The sequence below is a fragment of the Xenopus tropicalis genome, chromosome 3 (assembly GCF_000004195.4).
Source record: "Xenopus tropicalis strain Nigerian chromosome 3, UCB_Xtro_10.0, whole genome shotgun sequence".
Taxonomy (NCBI): domain Eukaryota; kingdom Metazoa; phylum Chordata; class Amphibia; order Anura; family Pipidae; genus Xenopus; species Xenopus tropicalis.
The window spans coordinates 19,320,345-19,342,883 of NC_030679.2; the positions used below are offsets into that span (position 1 = coordinate 19,320,345).

General features: G+C 40.5%; 1 protein-coding gene across 1 annotated transcript; it reads right to left on the reverse strand.

The window, feature by feature from the left end:
- Window positions 1–318: 318 nt before the first annotated feature.
- On the reverse strand, window positions 319–20,600 carry ndufa9 (NADH:ubiquinone oxidoreductase subunit A9). The gene is made up of 11 exons (NM_001011432.1): window positions 20,541–20,600; window positions 18,958–19,128; window positions 17,612–17,709; window positions 16,090–16,181; window positions 14,131–14,272; window positions 13,537–13,639; window positions 4,915–4,982; window positions 4,155–4,231; window positions 2,822–2,917; window positions 1,438–1,504; window positions 319–605 (listed from the first exon to the last, which is right to left on the reverse strand). The coding sequence occupies exons 1-11, from the start codon at window positions 20,587–20,589 to the stop codon at window positions 435–437; spliced, it is 1,134 nt and encodes a 377-aa protein (NP_001011432.1). The 5' UTR covers window positions 20,590–20,600; the 3' UTR covers window positions 319–434.
- Window positions 20,601–22,539: the final 1,939 nt, after the last annotated feature.

Genomic DNA, 22,539 nt, shown 5'->3' on the forward strand with positions numbered 1-22,539 from the left:
ATTTGAGCTCGGTGGGAGGAAAATCACTCCCAGCATTGCTTCTCCGGTGACCTGAATGGTAATCGCCTAGACCTTGCCAGTACACTCACGAGTCAGGTAATTGCCATATAAGTCAATGGCTATTCTGAGCTGGAAATAGCACGTACCATTACCCTTGAGTGCTAGGGACAAGTCAGAAAACAGCAAGCATGTTCCGTCATGATGTCTGCCAATACAGAGGCATATATTTTATTTAGCTGATGAATAGACTTACACCTTTACAGGATTGTTTGTGGCTAATAATATCTCTTCTACCTAAATAAATGAAAGTAGGACAGATCATATAAGATTACTTTATTTATGTACACAAACGGTGTAATCAGTCTGCTCAACCTCTCGAGAAACAGCAGAACAAGCTCACAGATTAAGAGGTGCTTTGTATTTTCAGTTACTTGCTAATGGTTTACTGTGTTTGCAGGTTTGGCTTCATCCAGATCAGCCTCCAGCCAGCGGTATCTGCGGTGGCGGCGCAGCACCTCTATCCCCTTTTGCTCCACAGATGTTGGAACGATGCCAAGATCCTCCAGTCCAGGAAGGTCTGGGAACTTCTTATCCGTAGTGTGGAACTATGAAGGAGTATTAAAAACCCAATAGGTCTTAATAGTTTTTACCCGGCTTTTACACAGCTCAAGTCATGAATGTGGAACAGGAGCACCCCCTGTTGTTTTGTTTGGACACAGATCTGGTAGCATGGCAAAAACATCATTTACTCATGCAGTAAGGGTCTTTTGCTCAGTTCTATTATGTCAGTGTTATAGGAGATGAGATTCTTTTGCGGTTTTTCTCAGACCAAACAGCAAAGGGAGCTCCTGTTATTCATGCTGTAAACATGCTAAAACTGGTTACATTATGAAAACAAAAAACAATTGTTTTTAATAAATGTTAATATTTATTCTGTGGATATATATCCCTTTTTAAAACACAAAAATTCTAGGAGAAATTATTTCTCCTAGAATTAATTCTTGCCAGTTTAAGGATATCAAGCATTTAAAAAGCCACCCAGTTACACAGCACAGTCTCAAATTTTTCATCTCTGCAGAGGAGTACGTAAAATTTTTCAGGGAGACCGTACCACCTTAGTCTGGTATTGATCTCATTTGGAGGATATGGTGTTGATAATGATGGGGAAAAAAAAAACGCACAAGGTTAATAAAAATGCACCAGCACAAGTGGATCACCCCACAGTCTGAATACATTCAGCAGAATGTGGTTTGGTGAGATTGCACCACAGGCGGATCAGCCAAATCAATCATTTTATAGGCCCCCCACATAAATATGCTTATACAGTTTGGAAATGTCTGTTTGCATGGTCAGGTGTCCTGGCTTTATTTATAGAGAGAGAGAGAGAGAGAGAGAGAGAGAAAATGGATGTTGCTTCCATTGTCCTCTTGTACTTACGCGATCAACCTTGTCCCGCGTTGTCCATGGTTCAAAGGGATTGATCTCAAAGAATCTTGAAATTAAGCTAGGTGTTGGAGAAAGGTACAAATAATATTGCTGTATTTAGGCTAATCACACAGAAATACACTATTGTTACTCTGTAAACTCTTGTTGATCAAACTATTGTTAGATCCCCGTGTTATAAATTAATGTAAAGCACTGTGTAATTTGCTGGCACTATATAAATAATTGATGATGATGTACACCAGCCCTACAGAGTAGATATAATATATGACCGAATAAGCCTATTGATTTTAGTCTTTTTGGGTTTTAGCTTTATAAATGCAACAGTTCCACTTTAACCCCTGTACAGCTCTGCAATGGAAAATATACAAGGACAGTAGAATCCCCCACCCTCTATGTTAAACAGTTGTAGTCTGGTTTCTGTTCCACCAAAGGGCTACTGTCAGCTTAACCCCCTCCCTTATTTACCCAGAGGACTTGTTCTGGGAACCCTATTTTATGTTTGGAAACAGAAGACATATTTGGTAGATGGATTCTTAAAGAAGTGGTTCACATTTAAGTTAATTTTTATTATGCTATAGAATGTCCTGTTCTTAATGTAGCAACTTTTAGATTGGTCTTCATTTTTTATAGCTCTGCTTACCTCTTTGGTTTCTTTCTATCTTCCAGTTAGGGGTCACTGACCAAGCCAGCAGAAAAGTTATTGCTCTGTGAGGTTAAAATCTTATTGTTATTTCTAATTACTTGGCTTTTCAGGCCTCTAGTTCAAATCCTTGCCTGGTTGCTAGAGTAAATAGACTATTGTATTCATTATTGTTGTCTGTATTTATCTATTTTTGTAATGACCTCCTGTTTGTTTATTAATTTACTGTTCTGCTGTACAGCGCGGCATACACATGTAGCACTATATAAATACAAATATGCATACATACTAGCAACCAAATTGCTGCTGTAATTCCAAACTGGAGAGATGCTAAACAAAAAGCTATATAATTAAGATAGAGCTAAAATGGATTACTCAGCATCTCAGATTACCACTGTCTACATCCTACTAAAAGTTAATTTAAAAGTGAACCATCCCTTTAAGAAGCTTAATTTTCTACAACACCTACACTATTTATATTTCGTTATAGTCCTTAAAGGCCTTCCCAAGTATTCTCCTTGCAGCAGGACACATACAAAAAGCAATACAAAGCTTGGGAAGGCTGCAAGGGCTTAGTACAAGGACAAACAAGAGGAGCTTTATTTCATTGCTGCCTCCTAGTGGAAGTTCCTTAACGGCATGGTGTCCATCCCATAAGTAAATAGCAGGAATGCCCCATGGGGTATGATGCAACATGACTTCTTTACTTGTATCCAGGAAGACATTTAAACTTACCGGTAAAGTGGACGAGGTATTGGATAAGGGACAAAAGGTCTATGGGTAACGGCAAAGATGTACTCTACCAGATCATGGAGAAGGTAGCGGTTAGGACTGCAAACAAAGCACAAAGATAAAAGCCAGTAGCACCATAAGAGAGCACATAAAAACTAAAGAAAGGGTACATTTTGGTATTTGTTTTAGCATCTAACCTTGGCTACAAATTTAAGTGTGAAGCAGAGGTCAGCGAATTAGAACTCTAGTGCTTAAGAGATCGTTTCAATATAATTACTACAAATTATTAAAACATATTTCTGTTTCATGGGACCGTCATGCAGATTGCACTAATGGGCATGTAGAGAAACAGCCTAAGTACACAGCAAATGGCAGAATGATTGTCTCATACCTGAAATACTGGAGAACCCATGTGTAGCTTAGCCCAAACATATGTATCCTAAATCCATAAATGTTCAGTATAATGGCCTTCTAATGAGCTTTTATTTGCTTGCGTCTATTGGCTTTATTTTAGCAATCTCTAGCTGAAAGTCAAATGAATATGCTGTGCCCATGTATTCCGTCAGCTGCTTTTGGCCTCCCTCCACCTACTCTTCATTAAGAAGAGCAGTATACATTAATGCAGTATAGAGTAGCAGACCACCAAGAACCAAACAAATGGTGGCAGCTTTCCTTTGTATAAATTTTCTTTGTGAAATGCCTGTTTCTCTTCTGCACCCAGTTTAAACTCTCCATATATTGCAGAAGTGTTTAGTATTATTGACAGGCTTGTTCAAGCTTGAGGCCCTCCAGTCTGGATGTGGTCCTACAAGAGATTTTGAGCATAATGTACTCCCTATGAAAGGCCAGGTGATTAAATGCTGTTGATAGAAATATAAGGTTACTTCTATTTTACAGCATGGGCAGATTATTTCTTTTAATAAGCTGCTATAGGGAAGGAAGTGATCACAGGGCTCATTTGCACCCTGCCTCCACCATTGTCTAATTGTTTGTCTAAATGCAGGTGTGACAGGGGAACCCTATGTGCCCCCTCCCAGCCCACCTCTCATAAATACAGTACTACCAAATGCAGGTAGAACTGTATTCATGTAAAAAGTTCAAGTCCTTGTGCCTATGGGCGCAGGGCAGGTGAAAAGTAAAAAAATATGGTTGCTTGCATTTTTTTTTTTTGCACATTTTACTCTTTCCTACCATTCATAAATGAGCCCTAGGGGACGCAGCAAGCCTGCAGTGTAACTTAGTATGGCATTATTAGCCATAGTAAGAGACCTATCAAACAAATAAGCATTCCAGCTAAATGTGTGATAAGAAAAACCAAAAATGTACTGTAACTCACCCGACCAAAGCATATGTTTTTCCTTTAGATTCAGGATCATGGATAGCATTTAGAATTGCCTTGGCCACATCGACCACCTGAAATTATTTTATACTGTAAGTTTAAGAACATGGGGTGTTCCTGTAGAATCTTCCCAACTGCCGTATATGTTCATTCTGATTTACCAGTATGTTTTCTTCCATAAAAAAAACTCTTTCCCCCCTTCACATTGTCTCATTTTCACTAAATAATAAAAAGGTTATTTGAATATGTTTTCATGAGAAATAAAATGAAGTTTTATCCAGGTTTTTGATAAGAATCTATTGCTTTGTCTGCTTCGTTTGGAACCACTGACTGAATCTGTTTCTCATGTTTCCCACAGGATTGTTTAGTGTCTTCTTACCACAAGCTTTCTCATCTTTCCCAAAACCCAGTTGTCAGTCTGATACTTTTGTAACATGTTACATGGGAGAGTCGCCTAATGACACTGGATATAGGGTCAAAGATGGCGGTATCCAGAGACAAATTTGAACTCGAACAAGCATAAAATGCAAGGCTATTGTGATACTAAAATCTACAGTTAGTATTGATATTGGTATATATGGTTTATGTATGCGAGTACAGTATAGGTTTGTGTGTGCTGGGTTTACTTGGAAGGGTTGACTTGATAGACAGGCCTATTGTGCTCTAGAACTGCCCCTTCAACCTTGCCCAACACCAGGCACCCTCAGTGCCCTGTAAAACCCTGAAATGAAAATAGATCTTAAAAATAAATACTTACATAAACTGGCTGTTTAACGGACTTCTTTCCAAAGGCGATGAGAGGCACTCCACCAAACCATCGCATGTCTGCAAGAAAAAAAAAACCAATGTCATCCAGTATACAACAGGACAGTCTTATGCAAACTCACTGGCACCTGACTGTTAACCTGTTGTAGATCATAGGATCTGAAATGCTGCCAGTCATGCTCTCTGTTGCACAGTATACACACAAAACCACTGTATTTATGGTTCATTTGTTGCGCATTTGCTCTAGATCTGTATAGCAACTAATCAATAAATAGCGTGTATTGGTCTAGTAAGGGCAAACTCAAGAAATAAATAGAGCACTAGAGTAAATTAGCATCTAAACAATTTTTTTCCCCTCTGTGGCAAATTGGAGAGGCTCCAGAGCTGTTTTTTTTTGTCTTCCTCTAGTTAAACTAACAGGCAGGTTTTATATAGACATAAAAGATTGAACTAGATAGATGTGTGTCTTTTCAATCTTTCTGTTTTACTATATTATTGGGGCCATAAAGTACAAGTGAATGGTCAAAAAGCCAAGGAGGAGAATGGACTGAGAACAGGATAGGTGATTTCTCCAATTATTTGGCTGATGTTATTGTATTTGTGTTGTAAATATTTTAATGTTTTTCATTACTACTGGGTCTAACCACCTTCTTCAATTTGATTACACAGAGATCTCAGAAATGGATAACAATAGGTGTTCACTTGTTTGTGAGTTACATTTACTCATCCTATAATACATACAGTGGATATAAAAATGTCAGGTTCATGTGCTGTACAAAAATGAGACAAAGATACATCATTTCAGAACTTTTTCCACCTTTAACCCTTTAAGTGCCAGCCGAATTCGTCATTTCGGTTCCCCCCAGTGCCAGACGTTTTTTAAGCATTTTGTACTCATTCGCTTTAACAATGTTTTTTGGTAGGAAAACCTCCATGAAACTAGGGAAATTATATATCGGTTTTTTCGTCACTAATTGGGCTTCGACATACATACCAAATTTTATAACTTTTCTGGAGATATGATGTGTATTTTGGGTGAATTATGTAAAAAAAAAAAAAAATTATGAAAAATTTCTGTATATTTTGAGTTTTTTTTCCATAGAAAAGTTAATTTTACACACTTTTTTTTGTTGTTTGTAAAAGCTCTGATACTCCCAAGTCCAACGATACCAAATATGTGGTGGTACCCCACAGTTCCTGTCCAGAAGTAACCCCCAAACTAAAGAAATACTTTGTACAATATCACACCAGAACAAAGCGGAAAGGCGCTTGTAACAGTTGATGCAGCATAACTTATATGTAAATCTAAAATATCCCCTCATGTTTGGTATCTTTAGAAACTACAGACCTTCAGGTTTCTAGGTGCAATGTAGTTTTCACTCAAAAGCCAAATACCTTTTGTCAGTGCATTGTGAAATTTGGAAGTTTTTTTGACATTTTTTTTTTTTTTCTAAAACGTAAACTTGGACGCATGATCAAATGTGGATTTGACAAAAAAAAATCTCATAAAAATTTTCTAACAAAGGCAAATTTGAAAGACAAATTTCTACTGAATAAAATGATGCCCCATATGTATGGGTACACATAAATACATGGGCACCAAACACTCCAAAGCAGGGGCAATGCACAAGGGCAATTACAGCTAAAAATGTGGGTGCTGTGCTCTATGTGCACTACCTGCAGTTTTTCAGTGCTAACCCCCCCTACTTGTGAAATAACCCCCACAAACTATATATTTCTGAAAAGTGCACACCTTCAGCTATTCAGAGACACCACTCTTCTCTTTCTACATAGAAAATTGTGGCCGCAGTCCCTTGCAGAAGTCAGCGCTTTGGTCAGAAATCGAGGAAAAAACTGATAAAAAACCTAGATTTCTCCCCAAAATCTCCATGGCAACCACCAAAAACTTACTAAACATCAATCTGCAAGTTCCCCTGAATAAAACGATACCCCATATGTATGGGTACACATAAAGACGTGGCCACCAAATGCCCCAAAACAGGGGCAATGCATAAGGGCAATTTCAGTTGATATTTTGGGGGCTGCGCTCTATGTGCACTTCCTGCAGGTTTTCAGTGTTAACCCCCCCTAACTGTAAAATAACCCCCACAAACTATATATTTCTGAAAAGTGCAAACCTTCAGCTATTCAGAGACACCACTCTCCTCTTTCTACATGGAAAATTGTGGCCGCAGTCCCTTGCAGAAGTCAGCGCATTGGTCAGAAATCAAGGAAAAAACAGACACAAACCTAGATTTCTCCCCAAAATCTCCATGGCAACTACCAAAAACTTACTAAACATCAATCTGCAAGTTCCCCTGAATAAAACGATACCCCATATGTATGGGTACACATAAAGACGTGGCCACCAAATGCCCCAAAACAGGGGCAATGCATAAGGGCAATTTCAGTTGAAATTTTGGGGGCTGCGCTCTATGTGCACTTCCTGCAGTTTTTCAGTGTTAACCCCCCCTACCTGTAAAATAACCCCCACAAACTATATATTTCTGAAAAGTGCACACCTTCAGCTATTCAGAGACACCACTCTTCTCTTTCTACATGGAAAATTGTGGCCACAGTCCCTTGCAGAAGTCAGCGCTTTGGTCAGAAATCAAGGAAAAACCAGATACAAACCTAGATTTCTCCCCAAAATCTCCATGGCAACTACCAAAAACTTACTAACCATTAATCTGCAAGTTCCCCTGAATAAAACGATACCCCATATGTATGGGTGCACATAAAGACGTGGCCACCAAATGCCCCAAAACAGGGGCAATGCATAAGGGCAATTTCAGTTGAAATTTTGGGGGCTGCGCTCTATGTGCACTACCTGCAGTTTTTCAGTGTTAACCCCCCCTACCTGTGAAATAACCCCCACAATCTATATATTTACGAAAAGTGCACACCTTCAGCTATTCAGAGACACCACTCTTCTCTTTCTACATGGAAAATTGTGGCCGCAGTCCCTTGCAGAAGTCAGCGCATTGGTCAGAAATCAAGGAAAAACCAGATACAAACATAGATTTTGGTCAGAAATCAAGGAAAAACCAGATAAAAAACCTAGATTTCTCCCCAAAATCTCCATGGCAACTACCAAAAACTTACTAAACCTCAATTTGCAAGTTCCCCTGAATAAAACGATACCCCATATGTATGGGTGCACATAAAGACGTGGCCACCAAATGCCCCCTAACAGGGGCAATGCATAACGGGGGGCTTTGCTCTACCTGCAGTTATTTAGTCTAAACACCCCCATACCTGTGAAATAACCCCCGCAAACTATATATTTCCAAAAAGTGCACACCTTCAGCTATTCAGAGACACCACTCTTCTCTTTCTACATGGAAAATTGTGGCCGCAGTCCCTTGCAGAAGTCAGCGCTTTGGTCAGAAATCAAGGAAAAACCAGATACAAACCTAGATTTTGGTCAGAAATCAAGGAAAAACCAGATAAAAAAACCTAGATTTCTCCCCAAAATCTCCATGGCAACTACCAAAAACTTACTAAACCTCAATTTGCAAGTTCCCCTGAATAAAACGATACCCCATATGTATGGGTGCACATAAAGACGTGGCCACCAAATGCCCCCAAACAGGGGCAATGCATAAGGGGGGGCTTTGCTCTACCTGCAGTTTTTCAGTGTTAACCCCCCCTACCTGTGAAATAACCCCCACAATCTATATATTTACAAAAAGTGCACACCTTCAGCTATTCAGAGACACCACTCTTCTCTTTCTACATGGAAAATTGTGGCCGCAGTCCCTTGCAGAAGTCAGCGCATTGGTCAGAAATCAAGGAAAAACCAGATACAAACCTAGATTTCTCCCCAAAATCTCCATGGCAACTACCAAAAACTAACTAAACCTCAATTTGCAAGTTCCCCTGAATAAAACGATACCCCATATGTATGGGTGCACATAAAAACGTGGCCACCAAATGCCCCCAAACAGGGGCAATGCATAAGGGGGGTCTGTGCTCTATGTGCTCTACCTGCAGTTATTTAGTCTAAACACCCCCCTACCTGTGAAATAACCCCCGCAAACTATATATTTATGAAAAGTGCACAGCTTCAGCTATTCAAAGACACCACTCTTCTCTTTCTACATGGAAAATTGTGGCCGCAGTCCCTTGCAGAAGTCACGCTTTGGTCAGAAATCAAGGAAAAACCAGATACAAACCTAGATTTCTCCCCAAAATCTCCATGGCAACTACCAAAAACTTACTAACCATAAATCTGCAAGTTCCCCTGAATAAAACGATACCCCATATGTATGGGTGCACATAAGTACATGGCCGCCAAACCTGAAAATGCATAATATTGGGGCTGCACTCTATGCACCCCTTTTTTTTTTGCCTGCACCCGAATGAATGGAATACGCTCGGGTGCAGGCACATGTAGCCGATATACGCATGAAAAAGCGTGAGAATGCAAAGTCTCGCGTTTTCATGCGTATATCGGCTACATGTGCCTGCACCCGAGCGTATTCCATTCATTCGGGTGCAGGCACAAGTAGCAGGCGTAGGGCTGAATTTTCGGCAAGCGTTTTTCCACTTGCTGAAAAAATCAGCCCTACGCCATGTGTGGCATCAGCCTAACCCTTGGCAATAGAAACTACCAGAACAATCTTAGCACCTCTGGACCTTTCTAGAACAACTGAAATCAAATGAAGTTAAAATGGAATAAAACCACTAAAAGCAATCAAAGAACAATAATTGCAATGAAATCGGTGGTCAGAGCCCTGGATCCACCAATGTCACTGCAAAAGCAACCTTTTTGGGGCACTAAATACACAATAAAGAACAATGCAAAGATAAAACACCATAAAATCAGTAAATTCAAATAAAAACCACTCAAACCAACAGAAGAACAATTATTGCAATGAAATCGGTGGTCAGAGCCCTGGATCCACCAATGTCACTGCAAATTCAGCACCCAATAGCAATACAAAAGTTATAGTGCAATAGAATAATTCAAAAACAGAAATCAATTATGAAAATGCAAAAAAAACACTAAAATGCAACCAAATAAATCAGATAATTATAGAGCAAGATCAGAAATAAAGTTTTAGTAAAAAAAAAAGACTGCCAGAGAAAGCAAAGAAAGAAAAGAAAAGAAAGAAAGAAAGAAAAAAAAAAAAAAAAAGTGTAAGTGTAAGTGTGTGTGTAAGTGTCTGTGTGTGCTTGGGAAAGTTGTAAATAAGTGTGTATGTGTGTAAAAGTGTAATAATGACAAAGATAGAAGAAGAAATGGAAAAAAAAAAAAAAAACATTTTAGACAGTTGAGATAGAAATAAGCAAAATAAACAGTGGTTAGAGAGTTGTAGTTCAGCTTACACAATGCAGGCAGGCGATCAGGGCGACCAATCTGGCAGGAAGGCAGCAGGGGGGCTCCAGCAGTCTCACGTGGCAGCAGGAGTGAAGAGGCGACGGCGGGGGCGGCGACAATTAAAGGGACAGCAGTGGACACGTCATCAATGCGTGTCCACTGCTGTCATTGGCTGAGGACCCGGATCGGCGGCGCTGGGGGACCCGGATCGGTGAGTATGTCCTTTCTTGCTCGTTGCCTAGGGGGTTGTGCAGGCTTTACAAGCGCTGCGCTGCTTTAAAAGCGAGCGCAGCGCTTGTAAACCCGTTAGTGCTGTAGGACGTAGATTCTATGTTCTATGGCACTTTGGTCCCTTGGTACCTAGGACGTAGAATCTACGTCCTATGGCACTAAAAAGGTTAATGTGGCCTATAAACTGTACCACTCAATTGAAAAACAAACTGAAATCTTTTGGGTGGAGGGAAGAAAACAAAAAAAAAACTAAAATAATGTAGTTGCAGAAGTGTGCACACCCTCTTCTAACTGGGGATGTAGCTGTGTTCAGAATTTCACATTCAAAATCATGTTAAATAGGAGTCAGCATACACCTGCCATCATTTAAAGTGCCTTTGATTAACCCCAAATAAAGTTCAGCTGCTCTAGTTGGTCTTTCCTAAAAAAATTTTTAGTCAAACCCCACAGCAAAAGCCATGGTCCACAAAGAGCTTCCAAAGCATCAGAGGGATCTCATTGTTAAAAGATATCAGTCAGGAGAAGGGTACAAAAGAATTTCCAAGGCATTAGATATACCATGGAACACAGTGAAGACAGTCATCATCAAGTGGAGGAAATATGGCACAACAGTGACATTACCAAGAACTGGACGTCCCTCCAAACTTGATGAAAAGACAAGAAGAAAACTGGTCAGGGAGGCTACCAAGAGGCCTACAGCAACATTAAAGGAGCTGCATTAATATCTGGCAAGTACTGGCTGTGTGGCACATGTGACAACAATCTCTCGTATTCTTCATATGTCTGGGCTAAGGGGTAGAGTGGCAAGACGAAAGCCTTTTCTTACGAAGAAAAACATCCAAGCCAGGCTACATTTTGCAAAAACACATCTGAAGTCTCCCAAAAGCATGTGGGAAAAGGTGTTATGGTCTGATGAAACCAAGGTTGAACTTTTTGGCCATAATTCCAAAAAATATGTTTGGTGCATAAACAATACCAAAAGAACACCATACCCAGAGTGAAGCATGGTGGTGGCAGCATCATGCTTTGGGGCTGTTTTTCTTCAGCTGGAACTAGGGCCTTAGTTAAGATAGAGGGAATTATGAACAGTTCCAAATACCAGTCAATATTGGCACAAAACCTTCAGGCTTCTGCTAGAAAGCTTAACATGAGGAGGAACTTCATCTTTCAGCATGACAACGACCCAAAGCATACATCCAAATCAACAAAGGAATGGCTTCACCTGAAGAAGATTAAAGGTTTGGAATGGCCCAGCCCAGACCTGAATCCGATTGAAAATCTGTGGGGTGACCTGAAGAGGGCTGTGCACAGGAGATGCCCTCGCAATCTGACAGATATGGAGTGTTTCTGCAAAGAAGAGTGGACAAATCTTGCAAAGTCAAAATTTGCCATGCTGATAGACTCATACCCAAAAAGACTGAGTGCTGTAATAAAATCAAAAGATGCTTCAACAAAGTATTAGTTAGGGTGTGCACACTTATGCAAGCACATTATTTTAGTTTTTTTGGAAAAAGTTCTGAAATGATTTAATCTTTGTCTCATTTTAGTACAGCACAGGAACCTGACATTTTACCAAGGGTTTGTAGACTTTTTATATACACTGTATATAGATATATAGATAGATATATTGATATCTTGTACAACTATTCCAAATCTTTATATAAATATGCATCTCTTCGGGTCTGTTAAATTTTCATTCAAATGTCAGCAGTGATGCAGACTGAATGGCAAAAATAATTTATAGGGCTGCAGCACAAAATGTAACCTTGTAATTGGTTACATGTGTTTGCCAGAGAGATGTTCTGCATTAGTTGCAACTGTAAGAATGATAAGGCTGATGCCACACCAGGCGTAGGGCTGATTTTTTCGGCAAGCGTAAAAACGCTTGCCGAAAATTCAGCCCTACGCCTGCTACTTGTGCCTGCACCCGAATGAATGGGATACGCTCAGGTGCAGGCACATGTAGCCGATATACGCACGAAAACGCGAGACTTTGCATTCTCTCGCGTTTTCGTGCGTATATCAGCTACATGTGCCTGCACCCGAGCGTATTCCATTCATTTGGGTGCAGGCACAAGTAGCAGGCGTAGGGCTGAATTTTCGGCAAGCGTTTTTACGCTTGCCGAAAAAATCAGCCCTACGCCTGGTGTGGCATCAGCCTAAACCAGGCCAAGAACTGAAAAGCATACAATATCCGCAGAAGGACTTATCAATTCTAATGATTTGTTCTATTGAAAACAGCTAGAAGTGATTTGCAGACGCATCATTTTCTTCGTTTCAATGCACAAGCAAAGCATAAAACAAGAACAGAAATGATTTCAATCTAAAAGATAAGCATCTGTACTACCCCCATTTGAATGTTGTGAGAATTTATGTACACAGATGGCATCTTTCATGTGACTCTGCTGGAGTCATAACTTAGTGTGTCAGTTAGCATTTTATCTGCCATAACCGAGGATGCAAAGGCAGAGGAGAGGAATATCTGTGTCCTATGGAACAATGGGCCAGATATTAGTGCAATATAGCCATTTGAGTAGGGTGACCAGATCACTTAAAAATTCAGGGCCATGTCTAGAAAATTCAATTTAAAGGGCTATACTGATTGCAATTAAATGTAAATGCCTGTAACATGCATTTATTAGATATGTCCCTGAATTTTCAAGTGATCTGGTCACCTACACTTGAGCCAATGCAATGCAGAATGATGTGCCAGGTTGGCAATATAATTACACTTGTTCAGGTAAATGGCAATAATCCAAATAATCAGGTCATCAGATCTGTGAGGTGTTGGCATGCATTTCTAACATGTGCACACAGGGTCTCCAACCAATATGGTCTTAGATTCACCATCTAAACGTTTCGTACAGGGACAGCATCAAAACAGTTAAAAAAACAGGCTTGGAAGATAATTCAGGGCAGCATCAAAGCATATCCAAGTGAGCTATAAACTATACTTTGAGCATACTAAACACACTTTATTTTTTTAGATTTATTGTCAAGTAAAAATGCAAAAGGCAAAGAGACCTTCTAAGCACTGGTAGCTACCCAAATTCTTACTTGCATAATGATTGAAGAATCTGTCCTCCCTGCCGTATATTTCTGAAGGCTTCATGATGATTGCGTCTGGGAAAGCCTCCCTAACAGCATCCTCTCCAACAGCCTGAGTGAATCAGCAAAACATTGATCAGCTCTAAGGGCTCTGGCACACGGGGAGATTAGTCGCCCGCGACAAATCTAAAATGTAAGTTGCTGGTGGGATGGCACACGCTGCGCAGGCGATTTCGGCAAATCGATGAAAGTGCCATTCCACCGGCGACTTACATTTTCGCCGGTGGGATGGTAGTTCGGGGAGATTAGTCGGCTGTGACAAGGGAGATTTGTCGCGGGCAACTAATCTCCCCGTGTGCCAGAGCCCTAATTAATGATTGTGCAACACAGAAGGCTTGCTTTGTTCTATAACAGAGATATACCCCAATAAGCATTTAAAGATGAACCAGCAACAAGCACACAGCGACAGAACAAACAGGAAAAGCCCGGGCCTCCAAAATTTGCTCCCCAAACTGTCACTAAAAGCATCAGCACAACTAGGAGAACTTCCCCTAACAAATATATCATAGTGTCCCCCAGTGTCTCCCCTACTTTGCTTCTTACCTTATTCCTCAAATACTTTGACGGGCTTTTCAGGTCAGCGTTAAGATGGGACATGTGGATAAATTTCTCTACTCCAGCCTCCCTTGCTAGGAGTGCAAGATCTCTCGGAATATTCACGAAAACATCTTCATAACTAAAATTCCTTAAAGTAACAAAAGGGAAACATGTTCATACCCAATGAATACAAAAGACAAGTGAAGGCAAAAAAAAAAAAAATGTAGTCAGTAAGCCCTACTAATCCTAATGAAGACCAGGCTGCCTTGATTGGCATATATATAAACATATATAATTGTATTCACTTTACTGCCTTCTGCTGACTAATCAGCTCTTTATATGAAAATGACAGTAGGTATCAATGTATTTATCTAAGGCTGCCTATAAATTACAGGTGGATATATTTTATAAATAGATTTTCACAGGCAAAAAAAGAAAATCATAAGCTGGAGAAACAGTGCTTACCCAAGTGATTTCAAATCACTTCAGTTCCACTATAGAATGGGTGGGCAGTTTGGCCAATTTCAACCATACTGCTCGACCATTTGGGAATTTATAAAAAGTGGGAGAGCCATTTAGAAAGAGAATCCTGTGACCTTTTTATTGGTTGGCCATGCAGAAATGAAGAATAGCAGCACGTCCTCTTCACTTTCTGCTGTCTGTCTAATGGGATGAGATGGCAATGTGGCCTATCAGGTAAGCAACACAGTGAGCCTGACATTCTCCCATTTGGACCCAGTCTTTACCTGAACTTTTTGCTTTGATTCTTCTATTTATTCATTATATGAACTACTCAATCTCAGCTCCACTGCATTGCTACATAACTGCAGCCTGCTACCTCAACCCTAACTAATCTTAATGTGGGCATACACAGGGAGATCCATTTATTTCAAGATGCTGTCCAGTTAGTGACTCTTTACTCTTCTACACAACCAATAGTGGCAGTGTGCCGGCTTTACTCTCCTTCACAACCAATAATGGCAGTGTGCCGGCTTTACTAGCCTACACAACCAATACTGGCAAGTGTGCCGGCATTACTCTTCTACACAACCAATAGTGGCAGTGTGCCGGCATTACTCTTCTACACAACCAATAGTGGCAGTGTGCCGGCATTACTCTTCTACACAACCAACATTGGCAGTGTGCCAGCATTACTCTCCATATTTCAACACAAATTTTGTTTTCTGTTTTACTTACACTTAGTTTTATTGCCACCTGAGGATGTATAGTTGCCAGGTCCTTCTACTCTGCTACACTAAAAGTATTTACCAGTCTCAAACCTGACTGTATAAAGGCAAAGCACAAGGATAGCAACTGCATTTCTCACAAGGCCTGTAGGGATAAAACAAACCCTGCCTACAACACATAATGCTGTAATATTCTTAATGGGGAAGACTGTTAATAAAACTAAACAGCTAGTTTACCTTTAAGCTAATGTTTAGCATGCTATAAGTCCACTTTTAGCAACTTTTCAGTTGGTCTTGAGTGTTTGAATTACAATTTTTGAATTTTACGCCTTCCTCCAGCAAGTTTACCTTTAAGCTAATGTTTCGCATGCTTATAAGTCCACTTTTAGCAACTTTTCAGTTGATAGAGATAGAGCATTCTGAGCCCAGTGGCAGATTTGAAAACCTTTTTTTCCCACAAAAAAATGGATCATTAAAAAATTTTAGCCAAAAATTTGTAGAGGAGCACTTTCTATACAAATATAATTTTGACAAACCTTTAGTTTCACTTTAAAGCCTGATTGATTTCTTGGAGTTAATTCTATAAATAGAATACTTAGATTATTTATCTGACACATTATTCACAAGCAAGGACTCTTTATGGGAGATCACGTGCAGCCTGTCAGGCACACAGTTGACTTCAGAGCATGACACATTGCTTGGTGGAAAGTTCCATGCTAAACATATGGTTGGGATTGAACAGTACAGTTGCGTGGAGTCACAACAATTAACAGCTTACTTTGTTTCCCACTCTTTTCCGATTAAGTTAATGACAACGTTGGAGTTTTGCAAGGCTTTTCTTATGGTGTCTTTGTCCTTTGAATCCCAGTCCTGAAATTAAAAGAGAAATCAAACATATTAATTTCTGAGCATTATAAGTTTTGCATTCAAATCCCAAAAACATTATTCACAAATCTACAAAATATTACTGTTGTGTAATTTAATCTGTGGGGCATTCATTTTATTGCTCTTGAATAATAATATACATAAACCATGGATTAAATTGCTTTGGTAGATTTATGTTCGCCAATTATAATACATATGTGCCAAAGGTAGTCATTAGCCAAATTAATATTCTTATCGGGATGATACTGTGATCCTAAAATATCTTAAGTGCCCCCATACACGGTTCAGAGTAACATGCTCCCCCAGTAAAGATACCTACTATTGTATAAACAAAAAGCCCTGACCATGTGTGCCAGTATTTGATTGGGCAACTCTGACCATACTGTCTAACCTTCTGGGTATGTATTTCAGCTCACAATTGGGATTAAACAGCCCATCATGCAAATGAGTCACAGATAATATGTCTGAAAATTTCTTTTGCTGATGCATGGTGCATCAGTAGATGAGGAAGAGAAGCTCAAAAGCCCTGTTAAATCTTGCAGTTCTGATTGTTTGGGCTGTCACCTTAGATCAGGGGTCCCCAACCTTTCTTACTTGTGAGCCACAGTCAAATGTAAAAAGACTTGGAGAGCAACATGAGCATCATAAAAGTTCATGGAGGTGCCAAATAAGGGCTAAGATTGGCTATTAGGCGGCCTATATGCACACTATCAGCTTACAGGGGGCTTTATTTGGTAGCAAATCTTGTTTTTATTCAACCAAAACGTGCCACCAAGTCAGGAATTTAAAGATAACTCCATGGTTTGGGGGCACCGAGAGCAACATCCAAGGGGTTGGGGAGCAACATGTTGCTCACGAGCCATTGGTTGGGGACCACTGCCTTAGATGAACAGAACAATGGAAGGTGGTCGAGCCAGTGTATGGCCACTTACAAGTTAACCGGGTGCCTAGTTAGATATGTTGGAGGATAAACCGCTTTAACACCAGTCCTGAATGCAGTGGGCAAAAAAGGGGATGACTGAAGAGCAGCCACAGGACAGTTTAGAGATTGTTAGTTTTGCAGTGCCACTGGGCTGTGGCACCTCCTGAAACAGACAGTCCCTTTAGAAAGATATTTAAATATACATGGACCTTTTTTGTCCATGTACAATTTTGGGACTCCAGATCTCTCTTCTCACCCCAGCTGCTATGTTTTAACAGGTTTGATATCTGGTTTAAATAATTAAGATGCCTGTATTCGCTGCAGACTTGGCGACTCTTAACCAAGTATGGGCCCAAAATAATATACTGATGTATACTGATGTAAAATGTATGTATTAATGAGTGCACAAAGCTAATGCCCCACTTGCTCCTTTCAGCAGTGATGTGCGAACTCAACAGTGCATTTTCAGGTACTTAATAGAGGAAATACCTACCATAAATATTAACTGTCCCAGATCTCCCATTGGCCGAAGGTACATGATGTCATACGGATCACAACGATAGGGTATAATAACCTGAGAACCAATGCGCCCTAGAATTGGAACAAAAATGATGTTTTTAATTAATAAACAATTCTTTCTGTTCTAAATAAATGAGGTGTTGATCTTTTTAGTGAGTTTACATAAGTGGAAAAATGTTAGGGATCCCTAGGTTAGATATGACTTACTTAAATACCTATAAGATGTACCAAGCTAGATTAATGAAATAATATGGTCCAGCTGTGTCCAAATGGTGTATTTCATAATGCATTTTTCAATACAATTTATACTGTATTACAATGTGTAACAGCACTGTACAAAAGGGTTTACACATGAAACAGCACAGTGGCTCAGTGGGTATAATGTCTTCCCTTTAAAGCTGGGCTCCTGCGCTTGATTCCAGTTCCAGTCTGCAAAGAGAACATCATTTTCCTCCCACACTCCCCAAAAAGCATACAGACAGGTTAATTGATATGGACCTTAGACTGTAAGCTCCATTGGGGCAGAAAATGATGTATAATCACTTACATAATGATGTATAATAACAGATAATAAATTAAAAATATGAAAATATGCAGATTATTTACAAGTATTGACCACAAAACAAGGTAAAGAGGGCACCGGCTCAATAGAGCTTACTATCATCTAAAAACAGGTATGACATACAAGGTGTAGGGTTAGATGTCAGTTCAAGACCGTTTTTAATTTGAATTTTGCAATAAGTCTTGAGAGAGAAGCATGTTTCATCAGAATATCCTTTCAATTACACTACACACCTTCCAGTTGAATACTTACCCCCTTATGCAATAAATAAAATCCCAAAGTTATAGTAACCAATAAGATGTTTGTTTGGCCAGTAAGTGTTACCTGCAGATTGGCTGCTATAGGTAATTAGACCTGTTGCAAGTTTTACACCTTTTATTAAAGAGACACATTTTTGCACTGACCACCAAACTTCACTTAGTTGTTACTAGAAATCTCAGAATTACTTTCTGCCATTCTAACAGACTGACCACATTATGTAGCCACATACTTTGATGACCAGATGGTCCAATTCAACAGTTCAGTCAATGGGCTAAACCAATGGACTGCTAGAGAACTCCCCCTAACTTAAGGTCTGACTATGGCCACATGCATGTTCTCATCAAACTGTCTGTTAATTAATGAATTTTTGATCAATCGATTGGGATATGATTGCATCTCTGGACAAAACAGTGTCTCTTTTTGTTACACCTTTTGTGCGAAGGCTATTGTACATAATATAATGTAGGGTTTGTAGGCTAAAACTACTGTTGCGTTACCCAGTCTGTTGACAACATATCGGCCAAGAAAGCCCGATGCTCCAAAAACTGTAGCAACAACTCCGCTCACAGCAGAACGACCAGGTTTCCCGTGTGGAATAACAGCATGGTGCACTTTCCTCTGCTGCAGGACAATGGGGAGACACGTCGCCACGGATGTGATCTGGGGACCTAGAAAAATAAAGAGAATATTTAAAGTAGGAGAACGGTGACTTAGCCATGAGACATTTTTTTTGATGAATTTTTCCCATTCCCCTCCTTTCTGGTAAATTATTTGCTGGTCTCTAAAATTGTACCTTTTCAATTCTGTGATTCCTGATGTCCCATTTGCAGTCACCAAACACCTGGGGATTAGTATAGCTATTTATCTTGTTTGACCTATGTTTACAGTGACCATTTTTGTGAAGCTGAGGTTGAACCCCTGTATAAACCAACCACTTCCATCAGCCTTTGTTATGAGTGTTGTAGCTTACATAGAAGCAGAAAGTCATTTTAAAGGGGAGCTTTATCTACACGCTGGTAATCAGGTCCAACATTGCCCCCAGCCTATTTTATATAAACTCAAATTACTTTTGGAACCAGTGCTGTTTTGGTTTATCTTGTGTGTTCCTTAAGCTGGCCATACATGGTGAGCAGTGATACACGGGTTGGCCTACACTGCACTGTACCCATCAATGAAATCACTGGAAGGTACAGGGAAAGCATGGTTATATAAGTAGCACTCATTAGTGGGCTGGGACAGCGTGTGGAGGTCAGAGAGTGGCTGGGCTGATTGCGAATAAGGCCTGCCACACACGTGCGACATGCATCTGGAGGAAATTGGTTGGACAAACCCAGCTGGCCAGCGCATCGCTAATAACAAAATCTCCTTTATATCTCTGCCTGATTTGGGCACCTACAAGATGGCTAGGAGCCAACAATCAGATAATAAAGCAGGACCACGGAGACCCATTTAATAATAACCCCATCAATGGGATTTTCAGACCTGCCCATAGGACAGTTGGACAATCATTGGCCAGATATCAGTTGTGCAGAACCACCTGAGATATTCATATATAGGGCCCATAAGCTGCCAGCCGAGTCTGGAGGAGCCAAGTCAGCAGCTTGTCAGCCAGTGTATGGCGAGCTTTGGACTAGTTTCCCTCCCAATGACATTGGACAGAAGAGTTGGTAGTGCATAGAAAAGCAAGCCCTAAACATAGAACTAAAGTTAAAAACAGAAATTGGTCACTTGACATCCCTTATTAGTATAATAATAACAATATCTAATGACTGGCAATAACACATTTCACTCCGTGGTTCATATGACCTCCCGCCCCCTCCTAAGCAGCCTTGCCTATATACCTGTAGAACTGACGCTGCATACAGGGCAGAGTTTCTCAAACTTGGGGTCCCATTAAAACATGTAAGCTTGATAAAGTCTAATCAATTGAAACCAGAGCCCCAAGCGGCAGGTCGGTGCAAAGATACACATTATTATGTATGTACGGCATCACAGATATATCCCCTGCCTGATCCAAACTGGCATTTACACAACAACTCCCAGACCCCAGTCTGGTGGCCCACTGGTTCACTTGACTTACGTGACATTGCTCGGGCTCCGGTCACCCGGCAGAAGGTAACAGCAGCCATCTTGATTCCGAGCTTCCACAAGCCTGCGCTGTATACGGGGACAAGAACAGTCCAAACCTCATCGCGTACAGGAGAACGCGTCTAACTCTTGCGCGCCCTCTACTGCCGTAACTGTGTAAATAAAAGCATCTTCTTCATGTTGCAGACCTTAAATCCCAAAAGGTGATTATTTTACATTTGTTAAGGTTTCAAGTTGAAAAAGCTGTAAAGCAAAATACTGTATATAATTTTGCATAAAACAGCAAATGTTTCATTTTGCAATATATAATATTTACACATTTCCTTTATAGTTATTTGTTAAAGTAATCTATTTTAAAAGTAGTTTCTGGATGTCTTTTGCTATTCATGGCAATGCTGGTTCAGACAACACCTGCCCCCCCCCCCCAAGCTATTAAAGACCACTGCCTACATGGGCCCCTTATTGGTGGAACTGTCATCTGAGTAGAATGGGGCCCCAAAGAAAAAAAATAGTCCAACTAAATTGTCTATCTGTTCCCCACTCCATGCAGACACAACCATATTTATATATACAGTATATGCCTATTTAGAGAAAGTATTTTATATAAAAGAATTACCTCCAGTTCAGGCAGAGCCAAAGGAGAGGACGAAGTAACTCTCTCATCTATAATTGGCACTAATTGCACTGTCCTGAACATGTACCAATCAGTGACATTAAGGGGTTAGCAGAGGTTCTAATTACAGCCCCAGTGGTGTACATATGTGGTGCCAGGCCCTCCCACATAAAAATCTTAAGAGGGGCCCAACCACACATCCCTTTCTGCCCGCCTGCTCGTGTGTTACCTGGGAACGTGCAGGAAGCGAGGACAGCTTCCTCTGTAGTTAAAGCCCTACCCCTCTATTGTGGGCCTGCAAATTAAATCTTGGTGTGTTTGAAGTCCTCCCTCTGCCATTAGGGCCGTGACACGGGGAGATTAGTCGCGCCGCGACAAATCTCTGTTGTCACGGGAGACTAGTCTCCCCGCAATGCCATCCCACCGGCTAGAATGTAGATAGCCGGTGGGATGGCATACGCGGCACCGCGATATGCCAAAGTTGCCTCTGAAGGCATTTACAATCTAGCCGGTGGGATGGCATTGCAGGGAGATTAGTCGCCCGTGACAATGGAGATTTGTCGCGGCACAACTAATCTGTGTGTCATGGCCTTAAGGGTGAAGACACACAGAGCTACTAGTAGCAGCTACTTGTCCTGGCTACTAATATAGACAGTGCTGATCATTTACTGACAATTGTCTCTATGTGTGTTTTAGCAGAGGCAATTCTCAGTATAGACTATGGCAGGGTATTTTCTGGAGCTCAGTAGCCATGAAAAAGTAGCTCTGTGCGTCTTCACCATAAGACCGACTCCTCACTGTACCCTGCTGATGGTGGCCTGCCACCAAATTCTTGTCTAATTAGTCCCAGCATCCAGACAACAGCAGAGGGGGTGCTAGGAATTTTAGGTTTACAAAAGTGCAGGATTCCTGTCCAATGATTTGGACCATAGGTCCTCCTCAGTCCATTAAACCCACTGAAACTTAACTCTTGGGTGCCCCCAAAGCTTCTGGGCTTCAATTGCAATGAATATAACTCCACCCTTGCATGTAATGCCTCATTAACACATAGTGCTTTATAAATTCCCCTCCAAGCACACTATGCTAAAAACACAGATGCCAATTTCTGTATAATGCACCAGCCTCACGTCGTTGTTACTCAGTGGCTAATAATACTTTCAGAATTGTCCAACATATTATCAAGTGAAGTGGCATCCTTTGAGCTGTAGTTGAGCGGTGAATCATCAGAATTAAGAAAAAGTTTAAACTTTTAATGTTGTTGCTTTAAGATCCTTCTTTGACACTGCTGGACTACAGTTTTGAGTTTGCTTTAAACCCTGATAATATGTATACCAGTATGGGGGGAGTTGGAATGTAGCAAGTATGAGCAGTACTAGTG

What these genes read in the sequence shown, in the direction of transcription:
- ndufa9 (NM_001011432.1), bottom strand. Translation starts at nt 20,589, where the DNA reads ATGGCTGCTGTTACCTTCTGCCGGGTGACCGGAGCCCGAGCAATGTCA. An exon ending in CGGAGCCCGAGCAATGTCAC is followed by an intron (nt 19,129 to 20,540) that starts GTAAGTCAAGTG and finishes TTATTTTTCTAG; the next exon opens with GTCCCCAGATCACATCCGTG. An exon ending in AAAACATATGCTTTGGTCGG is followed by an intron (nt 2,918 to 4,154) that starts GTGAGTTACAGT and finishes CTTTGTTTGCAG; the next exon opens with TCCTAACCGCTACCTTCTCC.